The sequence below is a fragment of the Asterias rubens genome, chromosome 7 (assembly GCF_902459465.1).
Source record: "Asterias rubens chromosome 7, eAstRub1.3, whole genome shotgun sequence".
Taxonomy (NCBI): Eukaryota; Metazoa; Echinodermata; class Asteroidea; order Forcipulatida; family Asteriidae; genus Asterias; species Asterias rubens.
Window position 1 is genome coordinate 17,052,281 of NC_047068.1, and position 19,995 is coordinate 17,072,275.

At 40.1% G+C, this 19,995-nt stretch overlaps 1 protein-coding gene across 1 annotated transcript; it reads right to left on the bottom strand.

Moving 5' to 3' along the window:
* Positions 1–1,159: 1,159 nt before the first annotated feature.
* LOC117292559 (centrosomal protein of 131 kDa-like) lies at positions 1,160–19,755 on the bottom strand. Its single transcript, XM_033774660.1, has 21 exons — positions 19,322–19,755; positions 18,156–18,428; positions 17,722–17,782; positions 16,772–16,859; positions 15,762–15,873; positions 14,467–15,156; positions 13,630–13,920; positions 12,927–13,095; positions 11,779–11,992; positions 11,287–11,356; positions 10,761–10,940; positions 10,387–10,512; positions 9,936–10,042; positions 9,097–9,193; positions 8,363–8,580; positions 7,806–8,031; positions 7,276–7,350; positions 6,862–7,010; positions 5,608–5,779; positions 4,117–4,313; positions 1,160–3,549 (listed from the first exon to the last, which is right to left on the bottom strand). Exons 2-21 carry the CDS (start codon positions 18,399–18,401, stop codon positions 3,417–3,419), a joined length of 3,621 nt encoding a protein of 1,206 aa, XP_033630551.1. The 5' UTR covers positions 18,402–18,428; positions 19,322–19,755; the 3' UTR covers positions 1,160–3,416.
* Positions 19,756–19,995: the final 240 nt, after the last annotated feature.

The following is a 19,995-nucleotide window of genomic DNA, read 5'->3' on the forward strand; positions in this document are numbered from 1 at the left end:
AGAAGAAACGTTTCTCAGATTGAAATATTTGTCAATTCCTCTCGGTTACGTTTCTCAAAATCAACATCTGTCCTCTGCAGTGCTTCTTATCAAGTAATTTTTTGTGGTCATTACATTTTTGGGGTGATACTCATTACATTTTTGGGGTGATACTCATTACATTTTTGGGGTGATACTCATTACATTTTTGGGGTGATACTCATTACATTTTTGGGGTGATACTCAAAGGTACATGAATACCCTTTCTTTATAGGGTGAGATTTGTGTCCAAACAGTAATAATGGACGCTTACATACACGTTACACATCTGCCAATGTTGATGTTCATTGCACATGAACATTATTACCCCTGCAGCCAACTATCTCAAGTTAGGACGAGTACGCAACCCGTCCTAACTTAGGATGGGTTCAATGCGTGCTATAACGTCTTCGGATACAGAATTTAACTTGTCCTAAATCCTAAGATTAATCCCAAGTTAGGAAGAGTTTGGTGAAATCGAGTTGGTCACTTGGCCATTTGTTCCATATTTGCTCCCTTAAGAGTATACAGCCTGTGCTGTCAGGTATGTAGCACACCAAACTAACACTATCACAAGAACCATTTTTCCTCTCAGGTACTTATTTACTGATGGGTGTAGAGAAGCAATTATGTGTATTGCTCACAGTAGGTCTTGGGACCCATGGCCTCGGTTGGATCTCGGCCGAGTCCAGGTCTCAGAAGACTCGTTCTACATGTACGTCTCAGAGCAGAGGTCTCAGGTTCTTGTGTCAAGACCTTTTGAGACCTTATTTCATAACTGTCCAAAAACAATAGAAGGAACGCATTGCTAAAGCCTATAAGTATTTAAGCTCGCCCTGTTGTGTGTGTGTTTTTGTCTTTGACGGCAGCGCAGCGGGGTCACGCTTTTTCCCCATACCTCATGGTGGCTATGTGATAACCATAGTAATGTAAACAGTGGTTCAGCAAAGAAATTCCATTGAAAATTAAGAAAGTCGGCTTTGGAAATTGTTTCACTTCAGATTTGTCCGGAGTTTCTCACCCCCCCCCCCCCCCAAAAAAAAATTATTTTAAATAAATAAATAAATAAAAGAATCAATCAATAAAAAACACAAATACAAAGTCTTAGAATCTAGTAAATGTTGACAGGACAACTTCAGCGTTTCGTTTTTTAACTTTTATAGCAGACAGAAACACAACCTCTGATATTTACAAATTATAAGTTATTTACCGTCTACCATTCTACAAACACCTTTTCATATTTACAGCTGATAATATAAGGATCCATATTTAAATATATTTACAAATAAACAAAATTTTGACAAGTGTGCTCTTATTATCATCATGGTGACGTACATCTATGAAGCGCATGGGCATAGCTCAGTGAATACACATTGACTGTTCATTTCCACTGTTCGGCTTTTTGAGTGGTTTGTTAGGGTGTATGGCTAAGTGGTTAAGAGCTTCGAATTCAAGTTCTGGTGATTAAATTATCGGGATGTGGGTTCAAATCCCGGTCGTGGCACTTGTGTCCTTGAGCAAGATACATTACTAAAATTGCTTCTCTTTACCAAGGGTATAAATTGATAATTAAAAAAAACGTTATGTCAAAGACTTAATGCAACACACTTTAATCGGCTCATGTCATGCATGTGAATTAAAAAATATAAGAATACTGTACAATAGCCACAGCATTATAGACTCTATGCACACACCGTATCCACATAAAATGTGTCGTACTATAAAGTAAAATGTTACACAACAAAAAATAAACTTGCATACTAGTCCCTCCCTGTATATTTCTGGACTTAGATATTACCTTTCCCACAAAGCTGCTTAGCAAGAACAGGTTACCAGCCAAGTCACGTAAACTACTAGTGACTGGTACTTCGCTCATTTTTGTCAATGTATAAGGTCTACACAAATCGTTAAACTGTTTTGACTACCTAAGCTTGTGATAATTTTGCAGAATCCCATATTTAACCATTCCCATAAACAGGCTGCCCATAAATAACAAGTATTGCATCAAAGACGAAAATTAAGCAAAAAGGCTGCATCAAAAATACAATTATAACAGCAGCAGTTTGGACAGTGAAATGGTTACAGTTAAAATATTTGTTCCTTCGGATAAACTTTGTGACTTATTTAATGACAGTGTGATTTAGTTACATCTGATTTTGGCATCACCGTTACTGACTCTTTAATCTCAATGAAGGGACATTTTCTAGTGGACTACTGGGACATAAACAAAAACCAAAGAACAAGTATATGGAATAAATATATAACAACTTTTAAAACACATTTTATTTCTTCAAGCATTGATCCCATAAATGTAGTCCGATGGTATTCCTTCCACTTTGTGTTGCTTTGTGGTACATGTATGCTATCATAGTGCTTACCCAAATCAATCAAAATCTCGTGTTTTTTTTCCCCTTAATATTATGTAGTGCTTAGCATGAGTTGTGTACCGGTCTTAATTATGGACCTAAAATGCCCAGCTTTTTAAGGTTTCAAAATTGTGAAGACAAAAAAAGACGGACCCTTGTACAGTTGTAAGTACATGTAAGATTTAGCACAGAATAAGGTTACCATCCCAAAAAGCATCTCTCGTATACCATATGTGACCAGGCTCACCATGCTCATGTCACCTGTGACTCTAGTCCTGCTTATTTCCATAATAATGTAGCAACAGAACTTAGTAAATAAGATTAAGTAGCTAAGGTTTATATTACCAATTGCACTGCTTTGAGCATTTATTATTACCGATAGTAAGAGTTTAAGTACGCGAGGATTGGTAAGTATTTGTCCTCCAACTCCCCATGGCAATATCACACAAGATGGAGAATTTGAGGGGCGGTAAATAGTGTTGTGTTCTGTAATAAACAATGCATCGGACGGCACTTGACAAATGAAAGACTTGTGGGAGGATTCTGGGTCCCCCTTAGCCGAAAAACAAAACCTGATCTTAAGAAAGTAAAAACCTCCTTTCAAAATATTTAAAGCGGACCTCAGGTCGACCTGCGTTTTGCTTGCGCTGCGACAGAACCTGTCAGGATCAAGGAGAAAACTAACACTCGAGTCACTATAAATGAGATTGCGCAAATGTCGTGGAACAAGCGTCACCCGACAAAACAGTGTTCATACACAAATCACCCATGATTGAGCAGCGACGATTATTCTGTGACGTAGACACTTATGCTATCAAACACCTTTTTTAATATGGCAGCATACGTTTTGGCAAAAATGTATTTCCCTGGTTGAATGTTTCACAAAGCTTATTTAGCATCGTGATCCATTTGTGCGTTCCTGGTTGAGTCAAACATGCCTTGATTGGCGTGTTGTGCGTTCCTGGTCGAGTCAAACATGCCTTGATTGGCGTGTTCAAACATGCCTTGATTGGTGTGTTGTGCCTTGTTGGATCATTTCTTAATGAGCTGTTTCCGTTGCTGTTCTAGTAGTGACTCTAGATGGTCTGCTCTCTTAACGGCAGCTGCATGTTGTTGCTTCAACTGGCTCACTGTTTCTTCCTTCTTGACGATGGCTTGCTTGACTCTGTTAGAAATCACCAGAACAATGTTATGGCGTGGAATTGTAGATTTGTTTTCACTGTGCAGACGTTATTGATATAGCTGACAAATAGTCCAAGTTCTCATGTTTTGTTATCAACCATATACATGGAATAACAAACCTATGATATAATTTTGCATGCTGGCATAGTTTATCCATCACTCAAAACCATGGTGCATGATATGGAATGGTCAAACAGTAGGAGGGTTGACTTCTCCAGTGGGTCCATGATTACACAGAGAGTTAATAAGACTAATCTCATCTCGAGTTGGGACGAGTTGCTCATCCTAACTTAGGACTAGCCTTTACTTTTAATTACTCGGAAGGACCAGTCCTAAGTAAGGACAACCCCATACCCCCCTAACACTCTTAATTACTTTCTTTTTTTCACACTACCTTTTTTCCTTTTGTAAACTTTAAACTTGTTTACTTTTTGCAGTTGATTTTTCTGATTACTCTTTCCAGTTTCTTTTTTTTGGTTACTTTTTGAAGCTACTTCTTTAAGTTTCTCTCATCTCTTATTAAATGCCTGAATCAGCCCTTATTTCTCACCTCTTATGCACTTCTTCCATTTCTTCATCCTTGCTCTCTTTGATACGAGACAGCTCCAGTTTATGGCGCGCCCTCATCTCCGACATCTCATTCTTCAACCTCTTGTTTTCTTCTTCGGTCGCTACGAGTCGATCGGCAAACTCCTGCCTAATCACGTCCTGAACATTGTTGCGCTCATTGGTGAGACGGTCGCATATCTGCAAACAAATTTTTGAAATTGTTCCATTTTTGGTGAGCCATGAGTTTGTTAAGTGGAATATGTGACACCCTGAGCTCTTTATCACAAAGATACAAAAGTCATTGCATGATGAATTGTCATTATGGGGGTTTAGGTAGGCTTAGCAGTTTCTGACCTGCCGTTAAACCTCTGTGGACCCAGTTCTTTCTGTTTCATCAGTCCTTTCAGCCTGATGGTCTCTCCATCTACATCAGCGAGTCTTGCCTTCATATCATTATATCTATCTTTGACCTCTGTGGACCTAGTTTGAATCCCGCTTCGGACCAGTTCCCCTCATGTTTGTTGTTGCTTATCCGTACATGTTCCTTTTGAAAGGGTTTTTGAGTTTGGTAACAATTGATGTGAAGTAAAGCCCACATATGTAGTCTGTTTTTAGACCTGGTCATGACACTTAATCAAGACTCTTAACCAATATTTCTTCCTCCTTCAGATTGGACAGACAGCTTGGACAGACAGATTGGACAGACAGATTGGACAGACAGATTGGACAGACAGATTGGACAGACAGATTGGACAGACAGCTTGGACAGACAGGTCCTGTGTTTTGTGCAATGCATGTAAAAGAACCCAGTACACTAACAGTTTTAAGACAAGGTGCTTGCAGCGTATGTCTTATATTTCAAACATAGCTCTGCATACCTTGTAGCACTTTCAGGTGCACTAGGGTGTCATAAAGCGCTATATTTATTACAAGAAAATTACTATTGGTATTATTATTCAGGCCTTGAACGGGCACAGCAATTTCCCTAGTCTTGGTTCAAGACTCTCCTGGATTTGTCACAAAAGGGCGCGCTATCACCCCCAACGCGCTATCAACCACGAACCGCTATCACAGGAGAGTCTTGGCACATTCGTTAAATCTCCCCCCAAAAATGAAGGGGCGGGCTCTGCGGGAAACAGACGCACGCGCATTATGTTTCCCCCCGATTTTGGGGGGAGATTGAACGAATGTGCCAAGACTCTCCTGTGATAGCAGTTCTCGGGTGATAGCGGTTCGTGGTTGATAGCGCATTTTGGGTGATAGCGCGACTGCTTGTGACAAATCCAGGAGAGTCTTGAACCAAGACTACAAGTTCCCTAGTGGTAAGGGGCACACTATGAGGAAATGTTAATTTGTATTGGAACTTTGCAAAGGGTACACAGCAAAATCACATGGCACCATGGCAATTGCTGTGGGTGCCATGGGTTGTTTCGAGGCCTGTCATAATCTCGAACCTTAGGGTCAGTCAGACTTTAAGTAACTCAACTCTAACCTTCTTAACGTCTTGCACTTCTTGCTCTTTCTGTTTCATCAGTCCCTTCAGTCTGATGGTCTCTCCTTCAACGTCAGCGAGTCTTGCCTTCATATCATTATATCTATCTTGAGTGTTTCTCTCCGAGAGTTCAATCTCTCTCAGCTCAGCCTCGTACTTATCACGTATCCTCCTTTATAATAATAACAATAATAACAGACATTTGTAAAGTGCTAATGCAGAAGCATCTAAGCACAGTAAACTAATGAACATAAATGTTCCTTTTTTAAGAAGCACTGCAGCTGTTGATAAATGGTAAAATTTTGAAAACTAATTCCCTTTAAAGGAATGTGGTTTAGAGAAATATAATTCTAAAAATGTTAATCTGTGAAATATTTCTCAGATTGTGTTTTCCGATTACAGATTACTTTTCCCGAGTGGACATAACCGCTTCAGATTTCCGGCCATATCTCAAAAACAATACCACATTTTGAAATGAAATTTTCACAGGTTAACTTGATTGTGTATTAAAAACATATATAGGATTAAAACAAATGAAAGGTTCCAAATGTATACTTTGCCTTAAAGGCTGTGGACACTATTGGTAATTACTCAAAATAATTATTAGCATAAAACCTTACTTGGTAACAAGTAATGGGGAGAGGTTGGCAGTATAAAACATTGTAAAAAACGGCTCCCTCTGAAGTAATGTAGTTTTCGAGAAAAAATAATTTTCCACGAATTTGATTTCGAGACCTCAGATTTAGAATTTGAGGTCTCAAAATCAAGCATCTGAAAGCACACAACTTCGTGTGACAAGAGTTTTTTTTTTTTCAATATGATTAATTTTCACAGGTTTGTTATTCTATGCATATGTTGAGATACACCAAGGGAGAAGACTGGTCTTTGACATTTACCAATAGTGTCCAGTGCCTTTAAGGCCTTTTCACAAGCACCAGTAGCACTTTGTTCTGTTGCGATTATAACATGCTTTAACATGACTTCTTATAACACAACTTTACCAACTACCCTTGTCTCACTGTAACAAACAATTAAATATTGAGAAGTTATATTTTGACCCAAAGAACAATCCAACGTCGATTTCACCCAACTCTTCCTAACTAAGGATTAATCTTAGGACTTAGGACGAGTCCCAGCCTTGCACTGTAACATGTAAACCTTAAGATTAATCCTAAGTTAGGACTAGTTACTTGTCCTAACTCGATTAATCCTAGCGTTTCGTGAAATTGGCTGCAAGAATTCTCTAGAACTTACTTGACTCTGTTTTCTGCAGCTCTCTCGCATTCTTCTCTAGCCGTAGCCGCATCATCTTCAAGTCTGGTAATCACTAGCTCAATCTCCTTATCTCGGTCCTTACGGACGTGTTCCTTCAACTCACGCTCCTTGGACAACAGCCAGGTTTCCTGGCATAAGAGAAAACAAGTAATGACAAGTAGGATTTGAAACTTTGCATGGTGTAAATTCGATAGGGAAAGGATTGCGGTAACACCATATGACTATCTCATGAGTTGGGTTGCTCCTGAAAAGAACTGTTGGTTTCATCTCAACGTTTCGACGTCTCAACGTATGCTCTGATCGTCTTTCTCAAGTGCTGGGCTCAATTATATTTATGCTGCTTTTAAGCAACTTATTTGCTGGCTGGCAAACACGTTATTAATAGATATGTACCTGTTTCTTCATGTAATTTTCTTCCCAGGCTTCTTTTTCAATCTTCAGTCTCTCCTCGAGCTCTCGAACCTCAGCCTGAAAATACAAACAAGTAAAGGGCTAATGTATTCTTACTCTTTCTTGGTCCGTTCAAAAAAAATTCCTTCACTGATCACCTTCACTGGCTTCCCCCTGTACCCACCCTGTGCCTTTGTTCCTGTACCCATCCTGTGCCTTTGTTCCTGTACCCACCCACCCAGTACCTTCGTTTCTGTACCCATCCTGTGCCTTTGTTCCTATACCCACCCACCCAGTACCTTCGTTTCTGTACCCACCCTGTGCCTTTGTTCCAGCACCAACCCTGTGCCTTCGTTTCTGTACCCACCCACCAAGTGCCTTCGTTTCTGTACCCACCCACCAAGTGCCTTCGTTTCTGTACCCACCCACCAAGTGCCTTCATTTCTGTACCCACCCACCAAGTGCCTTCGTTTCTGTACCCACCCTTTGCCTTTGTTCCTACACCCACCCTTTGCCTTCGTTCATGTACCCACCCTGTGTCTTCGTTCTTGCTCATCCCTAGCCTGTTCAAACTCTTCCTTCATGGCTCCCAGTCCTTTGCGGTTATTATCTTCCATCTGTAGTGTCAGCCTATCCATCTCTTGCCGTTGTCTCTTGGCCTGATCAGCCAGTCTTTCTTTCTCCTCTTGTATGTCTGCATAGAGCCGTCTCCTCTGCTGCTGGTACGCTGCCTCCTCCTGCTCAAGTTGCTTCTCATATCTGCAAGATAGAGGAGACATGGATTTCACAAACTTGACAAATTTCCTCAAAACTCCATCTTCTTTTAATTCTACATGTATCTCATTAAACCTTGCGGGGCTTGACATTTTTTGTAAGAATATTACTTATGCACACCTGTGTGTTCCCAGTTGCTCCTTGGAATCTATAACTCCATGATTTATGCATCATTTAAACATACCTCCTAAGATCTGGATTCCAGTTTCAGCCTTTTTATGTCAACATTGACTCTCACCCCTATTTTTAAAATGCATTTCAAGTGCCTCAAATATTTCTTGGTATTGAATATAGCATTTTAGTATTTCTTTCCCACCTTGTCTTTGCAAGATCTCGTTCCCGTGCACAAGCCGCTTCTTTCTCTTCAGCCAGCTGATCTCTTAGCTCTTCAATGTGTCGTACATACTTCCCTCCAGCCCTCTCCTCTGATTGCAACAACTCAGCCTCATGGATGGCTTTGATCTTCTTAATCTCACCCTTGTGGCTGGCAATAAGCCGCTGAATCTCAGGCTCTAAACCCTTAACCGTAATTTCCTGAAACGGCAGAGGAGACAAATCTATTTATGCAAAACAACCAAATGGTCCCAAAATAATGAAAAAAATACAACTATTAAATCGCGGCGGTACCCGCTGCTAACACACGTCTTTTACCACCAAGCTAGCTCGGTGGTCTAGTGGTAAGACATCTGCTCTAGCAATGCAAAGGTCATTGGTTTGAATCCAACCCGAGTGATTTTTTTTGTGGATTTTTTTCACAGAACTTGAGAAAGTACTGAACAGTGCTTTATACTTGTGGTTGTATGTAAGAGTAACAACAAATTACAAACCAAATCATTACATCTCACAGCCAACATTGGTAATTTTTCAAAGACCAGTGTTTATTTTATTCATTCATTTTTTAATGACAAATTGCCCAGTTGGTAGCCCAAGCATGTTGCAGGTTCAAGTCCTCCCTTGAGTCAATTTATCTTCGTTCAACCAAATACAGCTGGTTCTTTTTTCAGAACCATTGCAACTTCTAGAGATGCTTTTTTTGTGACCTTTTTTTACCTTGATTTTCTTAGTCTTCTCATCAATCCATTTTTCCCGCCTTATCTTCTCTGCAGCTGCTTGGACGTCTTTCACTTTCTGCAACTCTGAGTTATGTCTGCCAAAAAACACAAACACGTTTACTGTCAAAGTGTCATAGACAGAGGGTAGTCTTGGGCAGACTTGCATTTAATTCCTCAATCCTCAGATTCAAGTCTGAGTTCTCAATGTTGAGTCTGACTCTTTGGGTCAAGTCAAATTTCGAGTCATGAGTCACACACATGGAGTCCATGTCCATACTGGCGAGTCAAAGTTTGGGACATTTGCCATTGAGAATCGTAAAAGGCAAAATAAAAGAGTTGGGCTCGAAGCAAAGTCTGAATCATATGATTCTGGGTCTTGGGGTTACGCCCCTTACCAAAGCGAAAATTCCTTGATGCCCTTTGCCCTTTTAAAGCCATTGGACCCTTTCGGTAAACAGTGTTGTCCAAGGCCCACACTTTGTGTACCACAACTTCTATAGCAAATAGCAAACCTGTGAAAATTTAGGCTCAATCGGTCATCGGAGTCGGGAGAAAACAACGGAAAAACCCACCATTGTTTCCGCGCGTTTCGCCGTGTCATGACATGTGTTTAAAATAAATCCGTAATTCTCGTTAACGAGAATTTATATTGTTTTGCTGTTTTCTCAAAAAGTAAAGCATTTCATGGAATAATATTTCAAGAGAAGTCTTTCACCATTGCCTTCTGTAAACCCTGTAAGTTGTTTGTAAATCTGTGAACTTTTATTTTTTTTTCTGAACCGAAAGGGTCCAATGGCTTTAAGAATGAAGCATACCGGCCTGAGTGTCAATACTTACGTATCTTCCATTGTTTTGATTTTTGTAGAATATTTCTTGTCCACTTGCTTCAAGTCCCGAACCACTGTGTCATATTTCTCACTGAGTGATTTCTTGTCGTCAATCAGCTTTTGTCATCAATCAAAAACACAAAGTAACATTGTTAGTTCCATACTACTAACTAGATTTAAAATAAATAATAAAAATATACCCAATTAATCAAAAATGATACCCACTTGGTCAATAACTATACCCATGTGATCAATAACTATACCCATCTTATCAATAAATATACCCATCTTATCAATAAACGTACCCATCTTATCAATAACTATATACCCATCTTATCAATAACTATATACCCATCTTTTCAATAACTATATACCCATCTAATCAATAACTATACCTATCTTATCAATGACTATACCATCTAATCAATAACTATACCCATCTTATCAATAACTATACCCACCTGATCAATAAATGAGAGATGTCTCTTGACAGTGTTCTCATATTCCTCCTTCTGTAATCCTAGTCTCTTCTTCATTTCTTTCTCTTGCTCCTTAGCGTGACGGACAGTCAACTCACGCTGCTGATTCTGCAACAGAAACAAAGACACCCTCACAGGTTAATTTTAATAATAATATTATATAGCGCACATATTAAGCACACAATATAGCGCAACAATTTTCTGCTAAGCAGAAATGAGCAGGATACCAGTCACAAATTGTACATGCGACATTATAGTTTAGCTGGTAACTTATTCTGGTAAACATGATGTTGTGCTTAACTACTTTTTGCACTTAAGCAGCTCTATGAACTTGGGCCCTGGTCATCCACACTTACCAGGGCTTTCTGTAGCATCTTGACAGATCGGTCTTTCTCATCCAGCTGTAATCGTTGAGACAAGACGGTGTTTGTTACTTCAGAAGCTGCCGCTGATGCCTGCTCAAGTTTCTGTAGCTCAGCCGCTGAGGGTACAACCAGAACGGACTGACTGACGACTGAGGCTTCAGGGTCTTGAAACTGATAAATAGTAATAATAATCATGATAATACTAGGTTCTTATTGACCCCTTGCAAGCACGCCACACGCGGCGACTGTGCCACGCTCACCACTTTGGTGGGCAATAGGTTTTACAAGTAAACGTCGCGACGCCTAAACACCAGGGCGAACCCCTTCTCTTAACGCTATAAAGTGCACTGGGTTCTTTTACATGGCTTACAAAACACACAGGACCTACTGCTTTACATCCCATCCCAAGGACAAAGCAATAATGGACACAAGTGTCAAGACCGAGACAAGAACCCGCACTCTGCCCACATCTAGACAAGACAATATCCAAAGAAACGGACTCGACTGTTTGACTGACCTGCATGACTTGGCTGACAATCTCCTCCTTATCTGCTTGGTCTACCTCATCAAGGAATGACATGATACTCCTGAAATTTCAAGATAAGAATTAACTACGTGTATGACTAATGAGTAAACTTGTGGGTACATCCATGTATTAAATCTATTGTGGGAGTGTTGGCTCTGAAAAGTGCTGGTTCGGTCTTAACGTTTTAAACAGTATACTTTGCTCGTCTTCAGGAGAAAGTTTGTCTGCTGGTGGTGATGCTGCTTAGTAGTGCTTGAGGGATCTTTATTTTGGCTTAAAATTGTCAAAATGTTGTATCAAAACACGTGCGAGGTACAACATTTTTACAAGGAGAATCTTTGTCAGGATTCAAAATTTGCAAAATCTAAATAAGTTTTTGCACTGAAGCTACAATATTATTGTCTTCCAAACAGAACCACAAAGTTCACTTGCTTTTTTATTTGCTATAAAACTCAAAAGAGCTAAATTTTCCTTCATTCTTACATGAGTTTATCCTCAGTTAATAGAGCGTGCTGGGACCCAACCTTAGGTCCACCCTCTGATGGTTTCGGTCCGGCTGGTTTCGGTTTGGGTTTGCCGGAGATCTGTTGGATGTTCTCTGCTGAAAGGTACACCTCCCGTCTCTCTGCAGCCAGACGATGTGACAGAGCTGGAGCATCTTCATCATCATCTTCTTCTCTATCATCCAGGATGTCCACTAGGAGTTGAGGATGAGGTTAAAGGTGTACAAGTCAGTGGTATGATTTTACAGTTTCTTCTTTCGAGTCCTTTATCTACTCTTTCAAATGTTTGGCCAGGATTGGGCAAATTTTTACAGCCTTTTCATTTGCTGCCATCGGTTGATTTTACAGTGTACTTCCACACCGTCGCATTAGGTGAATCACTCATTAGGAGCAGACCAGAGCATGCATATATGACAACTCGGCTGGGTTGTTACTCATTGATCTGGGAATGAGCAGATCCTTCTTATCTGATCAAAAGTTAATGAGGCGTGAAAATGTGGTTTAGGGTGTCACTGCCTGTGAGGAATACCGACACAAATATCCACAAAACTTCAGAGGTTCTTCTTTATAATGTGGGAAACTGCACAATGTCCACTAGGATTTTGAGGATGAGGTAAAAGGCACTATACAAGAAAGTAGCTTGATTTTAAGAGTGCACATGAGTCTTCAGGCCTATGGATCACAGTGCTAGTTTTTTTTTTTATTGTTCCTTGGTTTCTTCACCAGAAAGATCAGCCATTTGCTTTATCCCTGTTTTGTTCTGCGTCATTTGTTTGTCTTTTCTGCATGTTTGTAGTTTGTCTGTCTCGGCTGTCTTCTACAAGCCTTGGCTTAATCTAACAGCCTCATACTCTCTTTTATTTTGGTATACATAGATTAACTCTTTCACCTCCATCTTCTGTGCTTATTATTTCACTTATCTTTATCTTATGTTTTTTGTATGTAATGTTATATTTAGAAAAGATTAGTATGAAATAAATGTCGAAAATGTCGAACTGAAACCGAGTTCAAAATTTGGAAGTCACCGAGGATTAGATTTCTTCCCACTTATTCATACTGCTTGAAAAATGCATGTTTTAAGAAATCAGCTAAAATATTAAGCAGTTAAAATCTAAAAACAACTCTTACACCATGCTGGTCCTTTCTTGTTGTTATCCGAAGGGCTAGGGACTTTGACCGGTTCTTCAAGTAGCTTTAGAGTATCTAAGAGATCAGTCAGGGTGGTCTTAGTGGCAGCTACACTTGGTGTTCCTGATGGTTCATCCTCAGTTTGTTGGGTTCTATGTGTTGACGGATCCTATTGGATGAAGATTATAAAGAAAAAACTTTCGGATTTGCTGTTTATTGACATCTTTTAATCAGGATTTGAATCCCAATCGAGTGATTTGCCATTTTTTTTCCTAATTGAACTCGGGGGGAAGTACCAGTTACACAGTGCTTGATAGACCAAGTGATTTTCCTGAGTTTTTTTCTTTTTCACAGAACTCCGGAAAGTCAGGAGCAGGTTTTATACACATGCATCTGTGTAAGAGTAACAACAATTTATATTCCTGATCTCAAATGCAAACTAAACATCTATTAAATCTTTTAATAACTTTCCAACAAGTTTCCCACACAGGATTAGTTTTTGGATTTCTAGATTAATTTTTGTTGTTGATCTTGCCCCCCAAAACAGTTGTTTCTAGTGACCTAAGTTCACTAGATATTCCAGGTGATAAGAAAAACAAACATCTATTCCAGCAGTACACAGAATACCAGTACCAAACACTACAAATGAAAACTGAATTTTAAAACAAAAACTGTCACCGTTTCAAAATTCAACCAAACTCACATCAAATATTTCATCCACCTTTCTGCCAACACTACTAGCAGTGGCCGGTCGTGGAACAGTCCCTCCCACAGCCCCCATCATTTCATCTGGAGTCCTACTGCTTGTCGCCTGCTCAGGAGGAGGCTTCACAGATTCCCCTCGCTGTTTCTTGCTGGAGTTGCTAGAGCTTCGTGGTCGAGGCTTTGGAGCGGGCTTCTTGGAGACCTTGCCGCTAGCTTGGAGGTATCGGATCTCCTCTTCTGCCTTCTCACGGATGTCTTTTGCCTTCTCCTCTCGTTTCTTCTGAAGCTCCTGTAAAGATAACAAAGACCTGCATTATCATTTTTCCCAAACTCTTGCTGGTCTTTTCTGAGAAGTATGTCGATATGAGCTTCTGTTACAAGCATTGGCCAAACCAGTGGAATCAAACTAATAATAACTTTTATTATAATAATACTTGGTTCGTATAGGCCTTTAGCGCTTTATCACATCCCAATGGGCGCATCAAAGTGCTCAGTATTTTTTCTGTCAAGAATGTTGAGCTCTGTTTTGAAGTATGAGGTCTCTTCCTTCATAGCAGGTGCTGTGCTGCAATATGCAGCCAATCCAACCCAGAACATTTAGGCAGACCCCTTCTCTACTTGATAAGTGCACTGGGTTACACAACAGACGGGACCAAAGGCTTTATGTCCTATTCAAAGTTCACACCAATAATGGTTAACTGCCTTTCTTAAGGTAAGTGTCACGACTGGGACTCAAACCCCCACTCTGCTGATCAGTAACACCAGAGCTTGAGGCCAGTGTTCTTATCCGCTCGGCCACGACACACCACAGGAAAGTATCTCTTCATAAACCCACCTCTATCGCAGCATGTCTCGCCAACCTCGCCTTCTCCTCTCTACTCCTCTTCTTATCCCCCTCTCGCCGTACCTCAGCTTCCTCCTCCTTCTGCTGCTGTTGGAGCAGCTCCTCCCTCTCTCGTCTCTTCTGATTCAAGATCTTCCTGATCTCCTCCTCGCCGTCCCTCTGCCTCTTTGAAACATTTGTCCGATACCACCTCTGGATTTTACCAGCTGCTTCGTTAACGGATTCTATATAAGTCTCAGCAACAGGATGTGTTGGCGAGAGTGGAACCTGGTCTCGTCTTGGAGACCTAGCACTGTTTCTCGAGTCATTTTCTCGGGGGGTTGAAAGTGCTAACCGCTTACTCGTGGTGTTGCTTGTTTTCCGAGGGCTGGAGGCTCTGAAATTCTTCTCTGAGCTGCTAACCAGCTGGGCGTCCCCGGCCGCTGCCGGCGGAGTAGAGTCTAAATTTGTATTGTTGGTATTCATGGAGTTTTTAAGCAAGTGCATTGCGTCCACAGACTGGGGAGAGGTTTTTTGGTTTTCCTGTTTGGACAGGAGCGTGGTGTGTGCATTGAGTTGTAGAGCGGGGGCACCCCGGGGTGTTTCTCGGGTAGTGTCATGCCGTCCACTGTTGAGAGTGTAAGAGTCGATGGTGCTGCTGCTCCTTGCGCTAGAAGGGATAGCAAAGGCTCTTCCTGATGGCTGTAAAATGAAATGGACTTATAATTAATAATAAAAACAATCTATTGAATTTCTTGTGCGTCATCTCCATATGAGGATGTTCATAGGCACAAATTACGTATACACTCCATTAAATTTCAACAAATAGCAAACAATAAAAATTATTTAAAAAAAACAGACCAAAATTCCATACAAATGCAGCCACCTCAACATCCGAAAAACTTCCTAAAGATTCAAATGATCAGGTACAAGAGAAATCAAATCTTGGGGAAGGACTGGATCAAAAGACTGATTGTTAACGGCGTACGACCCAGGGGGGCAGGGCACAGTCGTATAATGAGAGAGTTGTCCAACAACTTGCAAAATGAAGCCATTTTGTTTTATGAAAAAAACGTATGGGCGAACAGGATGCCAGACTATTGGGATGTGCTGCATTTGGACCTAAAAAGGTGCCCAGCAACTACTTGAACCAAAGAAAAGTGGTCCCTTTAATAACACACAGCCCTTTCAATACACAGCTCTAGGGTGGGGCAACTGCCCTCCAATATTTAGGAAAAACGGGGGAAAGTATTTGGGCAAAGCATGAAGAATACAAATACAGATAATTTGAAAGATAAAGAACTCACCGGTTCAGTCCAGTGATTACGAGTTGACGCCTTCTTGGGTTTACTGGATCGGTTTTTGATGACGGGCTGATGGCCGCTGTCAAATAGGGCCAGGAAATCTGTAGCGCTACTACTGCATGGACAAAAAAGAAAATATCTTTTAGGAGGAAAATTGGTATTTAACTCCTCAGTCGGGTTGGCAGAGTGGTTTCTTTCCTCGCCTTCCTCCTCTTGGATCCCTGTTCGAATCCCACTAATTGGATTGGGTTTGCACTCCCTACCTGCTTGTGTGGGTGATCCCTGATATAATTCTCTGGGGTTTTTCATCCCCATGTAAACCTAAAACTTCCTTCTTTGTCTTATCTCCATTAGGTTCTTGGCTAGTACATTGATTAAGTTGGTTTTTCTGAGAATCCATGGCTTCTCAGCAAGAATTAACAGATGAAACACATTACAGGAAAGCTTCATTAAAGAGGCCAGACTAAAACATCATTCTCCTCTGGCAACTCACACCTGTTATCTCAATGTAATTCCTTTTCCAAACAGTGGATTTAATTGGATCATGCACAAACCAGTAGGATTGCCCTAGTCAGATTAGTTGCTCATCATTTTGTGGCCCAACTCAGAAATTCTCTGATGGAGCTTTCCCATTATGTGAAATAAATATCCTACAAAGTCAGACAGTTCCTGGGGAGAATTTTGCAGGAGAAGATTAGAGTTAAAAACCCTTCAAAATTGTCTTGCAATGATCAGGGGATAAAATGGTGGCAGCTGGAATTGAGACTAAAACCTTTGGGTGATTCTAAAGGCCTTGTCACATGGGGCAAATTTTTACAGGCAACTTAGAGGCAACCAACTGCAGTGCATGCTACTGGACAAGTTGGTAACACATGGGAAATTTTTCAAACAATGTTTTACGATCCCCAAGAAAAATATGTGAAAATTCAAATGAGAACGCCATTGCTTGAGATTGCCTGGAACTGGTTGCCTGTAAATTGCCTTGTGTGACCTGTCCCTAATAGCCACTTTACCTTGGGGCTTCCCTGCTACGTGCTGACGCTCTACTACTGTCTTCACTAGCATTACTGCGATGACTCAACTCAGCATTATGACTCGAGGCTAATTAACACAAAGCATATATCATATATTGTTTCAGTACCCCATTTATTTGATGGATCACATTTTTAAGGGCCATTCAAATCATAGTAATCAATGTTTTAAAATGTTTGCTTCATTGTTTTAATTTTAAACCGAATTGTGTTTTGCAGTTATTTCTTTGATCCACTCACGCACAATTTCAGAAAGCGTATTCATCTAAAAGGTCCCTAAAGTAACATTTATATGTACCAGTGAGTTAACCAACCATTTGAAACCACTCAACTGATGGGTTGTGTAAGGTGACACCCATGGTGCAGAGAACTAGTTTGTGTGTACTGTGTATCCAGAGAGTTGATTTTATTGCAGATTTGCATAGTCCACCTATATCAATCAAAACCATATTGTATGATTTTAATTGATCAGATATATGGGGGGTTATTCCAGTCCTTGTTTTGGGTTGTTTTTTTGTTTTGTTTTTTTGGGGGGGGGTCAAGTTTGTATCATGATTAGATTGGGTTTTTTTTTTTGGGGGGGGGGCAAGTGGGTACAACAAATGTTTTTTGTTGTTGAACCAAATCTAAAGAGAAAACAATTAAATGGGAATTGCATTAATCTACACTCAAACTCAACAAAGGAACTTTGCCATCTACAATATACCTTCTTTACAATGTGACTTGACCATCAAGCATAAAAACCCTTGATTGTCATACAACGTCACAAGTGTTTTCTGTCTGCAGGAAAGGGAAGCCAGAGCAGAAACAGTGGGGAGTTCTGCGCTGGGATATGCCTGCAATTGTGCACAGAATGAACAGTAATACCTGTGTACGGTGCAGATGCATTCACTACAGGATTTCATGGAGGATGGTTTTTCAATTTTACTTACTTCTTTTGTGTCTTCCATTTGACAAAGATGAGGAGTTTATTGCCAGCCCGTTGGTTACTCCCTACAATATTAAATAAACAAAACAAAATATGAAAACATGTTTGTCTATGTGAGAAATTAGAAAGCACTTAAAAAAACAATTCCATAATCTGCCAAAAATACTGCTTAGCAAACTTCTTTGTATTAAGCAAAATCTTAGTGGGGCACCAGATGCAACAATGTAAACTTCATGGAATTTTTTCCAGATATCCTGTTTCTGCTGCTAAGCACGATTTTCTGTGTTTAGCGCATTGTTGTGCTTAAAATCTTTATGAAATTGGGCCCTGAATTTAGCGGTTAGCGAAACCATAAAATTGGGCTCTAATGGTGGTTATGGGGAAATCATTGATGTCCCTCCTTCAACCTTGACCTTTGTCTCCTAAACAAAACCTTACACTTGTTGAGTTTGTCCTTTCTGGTCGGCTTCTCCCTGGGCTTGGTTTCCTTGCCGATGACCCATGACCCCCACCGGTAACCACGCTGCTCTGGCTACTGCTGGTCCGCACATGATTGGATGTCTTTGGTGTGGTACGACCTCCACTGGTACCCTGGCGGCCTCCATTGCTTGACCCTGGTCTGCTTCCTGCTGAGCTGGGTCTTTTGATCGAGGAAATCTGGGATCCAGTCAGGCTAAGGTCCATTTTGGTAACGCTGTTTTGGCACAACCACTGACAGTGAAATAAGAACATCAATTCACAGTTAATAAACACAATATCTTCAATAATAACATTTAAAAAGGTTATTATAATGGTGATTTCAGAAGGATAGGCCTAACTTTCCGTATGGCGCCACCACTTTTTCACTCATTTTTACAAAAAGAGATTTCTCATTGAGGTAAACAAACCAGGGTTATCAAGGAAGAAGGGGGAAGTATGGTTTGGGTTGATCAACACACTATTCCACCTACTTTTTAGAATTAGAGTCCCAGACATTCTAGAATCTAGATCCTAGGTAGAACTATGTTCTACTTTAGAGTAGAATTTCTAGGTCCGTTACACTAAATTGTCTCAAATTGACTTAATCAAAGAATAGAATTTTCACATGATCAGCTATGGTTCGTACCGTGGAGACGATTGATAGCGAAATGAACCTCGTTATTTGTTTCTACCATCTACATGTAGGCCCTCCCCTACCATGGAGGGCTTCCTCAATGCCCCTACCAAGGGTAAGCCTAGCCCTAAAACTAGACCTAATCAAAAGTAGAGTTAACCTCCACCACACAAGAGAGATCCCCACATCCCATGATTGGATAGCAATTAGACCCAGTAACTGGGGCGCTGTATTCCTTTTTCGACATTTTCTTTGACATTTTGAAAATGTCAAAATTTCGAAAAAGGAATTCAGCGCCCTAGTTTCTGGGTCTAGATAGCAATAAACGTGGTAACTTTAAATTAAAAGAAAGGCCTAATAATGAACATAAAAGTATGTCCAGTGGAAACAGTACCGATGCGATAGACATCATATTTTTCTGTCAGTTCATGCATGATTGATTTATAAACAAAACAATTTTTTTAATAAAACAAATATTTTTAAATTATTTTATAATGTCGGATTTTCTTACATTTCAAGGCCCGATTTCTGATCTGAAGATGACTCCACGAGGACACGTCGATTCTGATACCAGTTGATTAATTTACATTGCCATAGTTGACACGCATCGATGCAAAAACAGAAAATCTGAAATGTTTTGCTTTCGTCTTACTGCACAATCCGATGGCATGTCCATTTTTTATTAGCAGCTCGCTGAACTTCGAACGGAGGTAACCAAAATATATCCCATCAGCCCTTGCGTCAAAAAAGGCACTTGTCTCTGCTGATCGTGACCTCAAAAAATGCTTCAAGTTTACATACGTCTGACATTTAATAAATTAAGGCGATACAATGTTGTCATGAAACAAATGAGTGAGATGTATTATTTTGTAAATACTTTGTTGAGAGAGATTGTTTTTACAGGTTTCTAAATTTCTTTCATTTCATTATTAAAAATAAAAGTGCAGTGACCATCCTGGGATTCCCACATAAAGCATGCATTATGCACAGGTGATTATATCCATACGCGCTAACAAAATTGCATTTTTAATAAGGGAATAAGGAATGGAAACATAGACAAATGTAAATTATTGCAAATTTAAGAATAATATGTGAACTAATTCGAGCCTTAGAGAGCAGTTTATATTATACTTAGAGTGCATCTTGTTATTTAGAACTACTTTTTTGATGTAAATTTGATTGAAA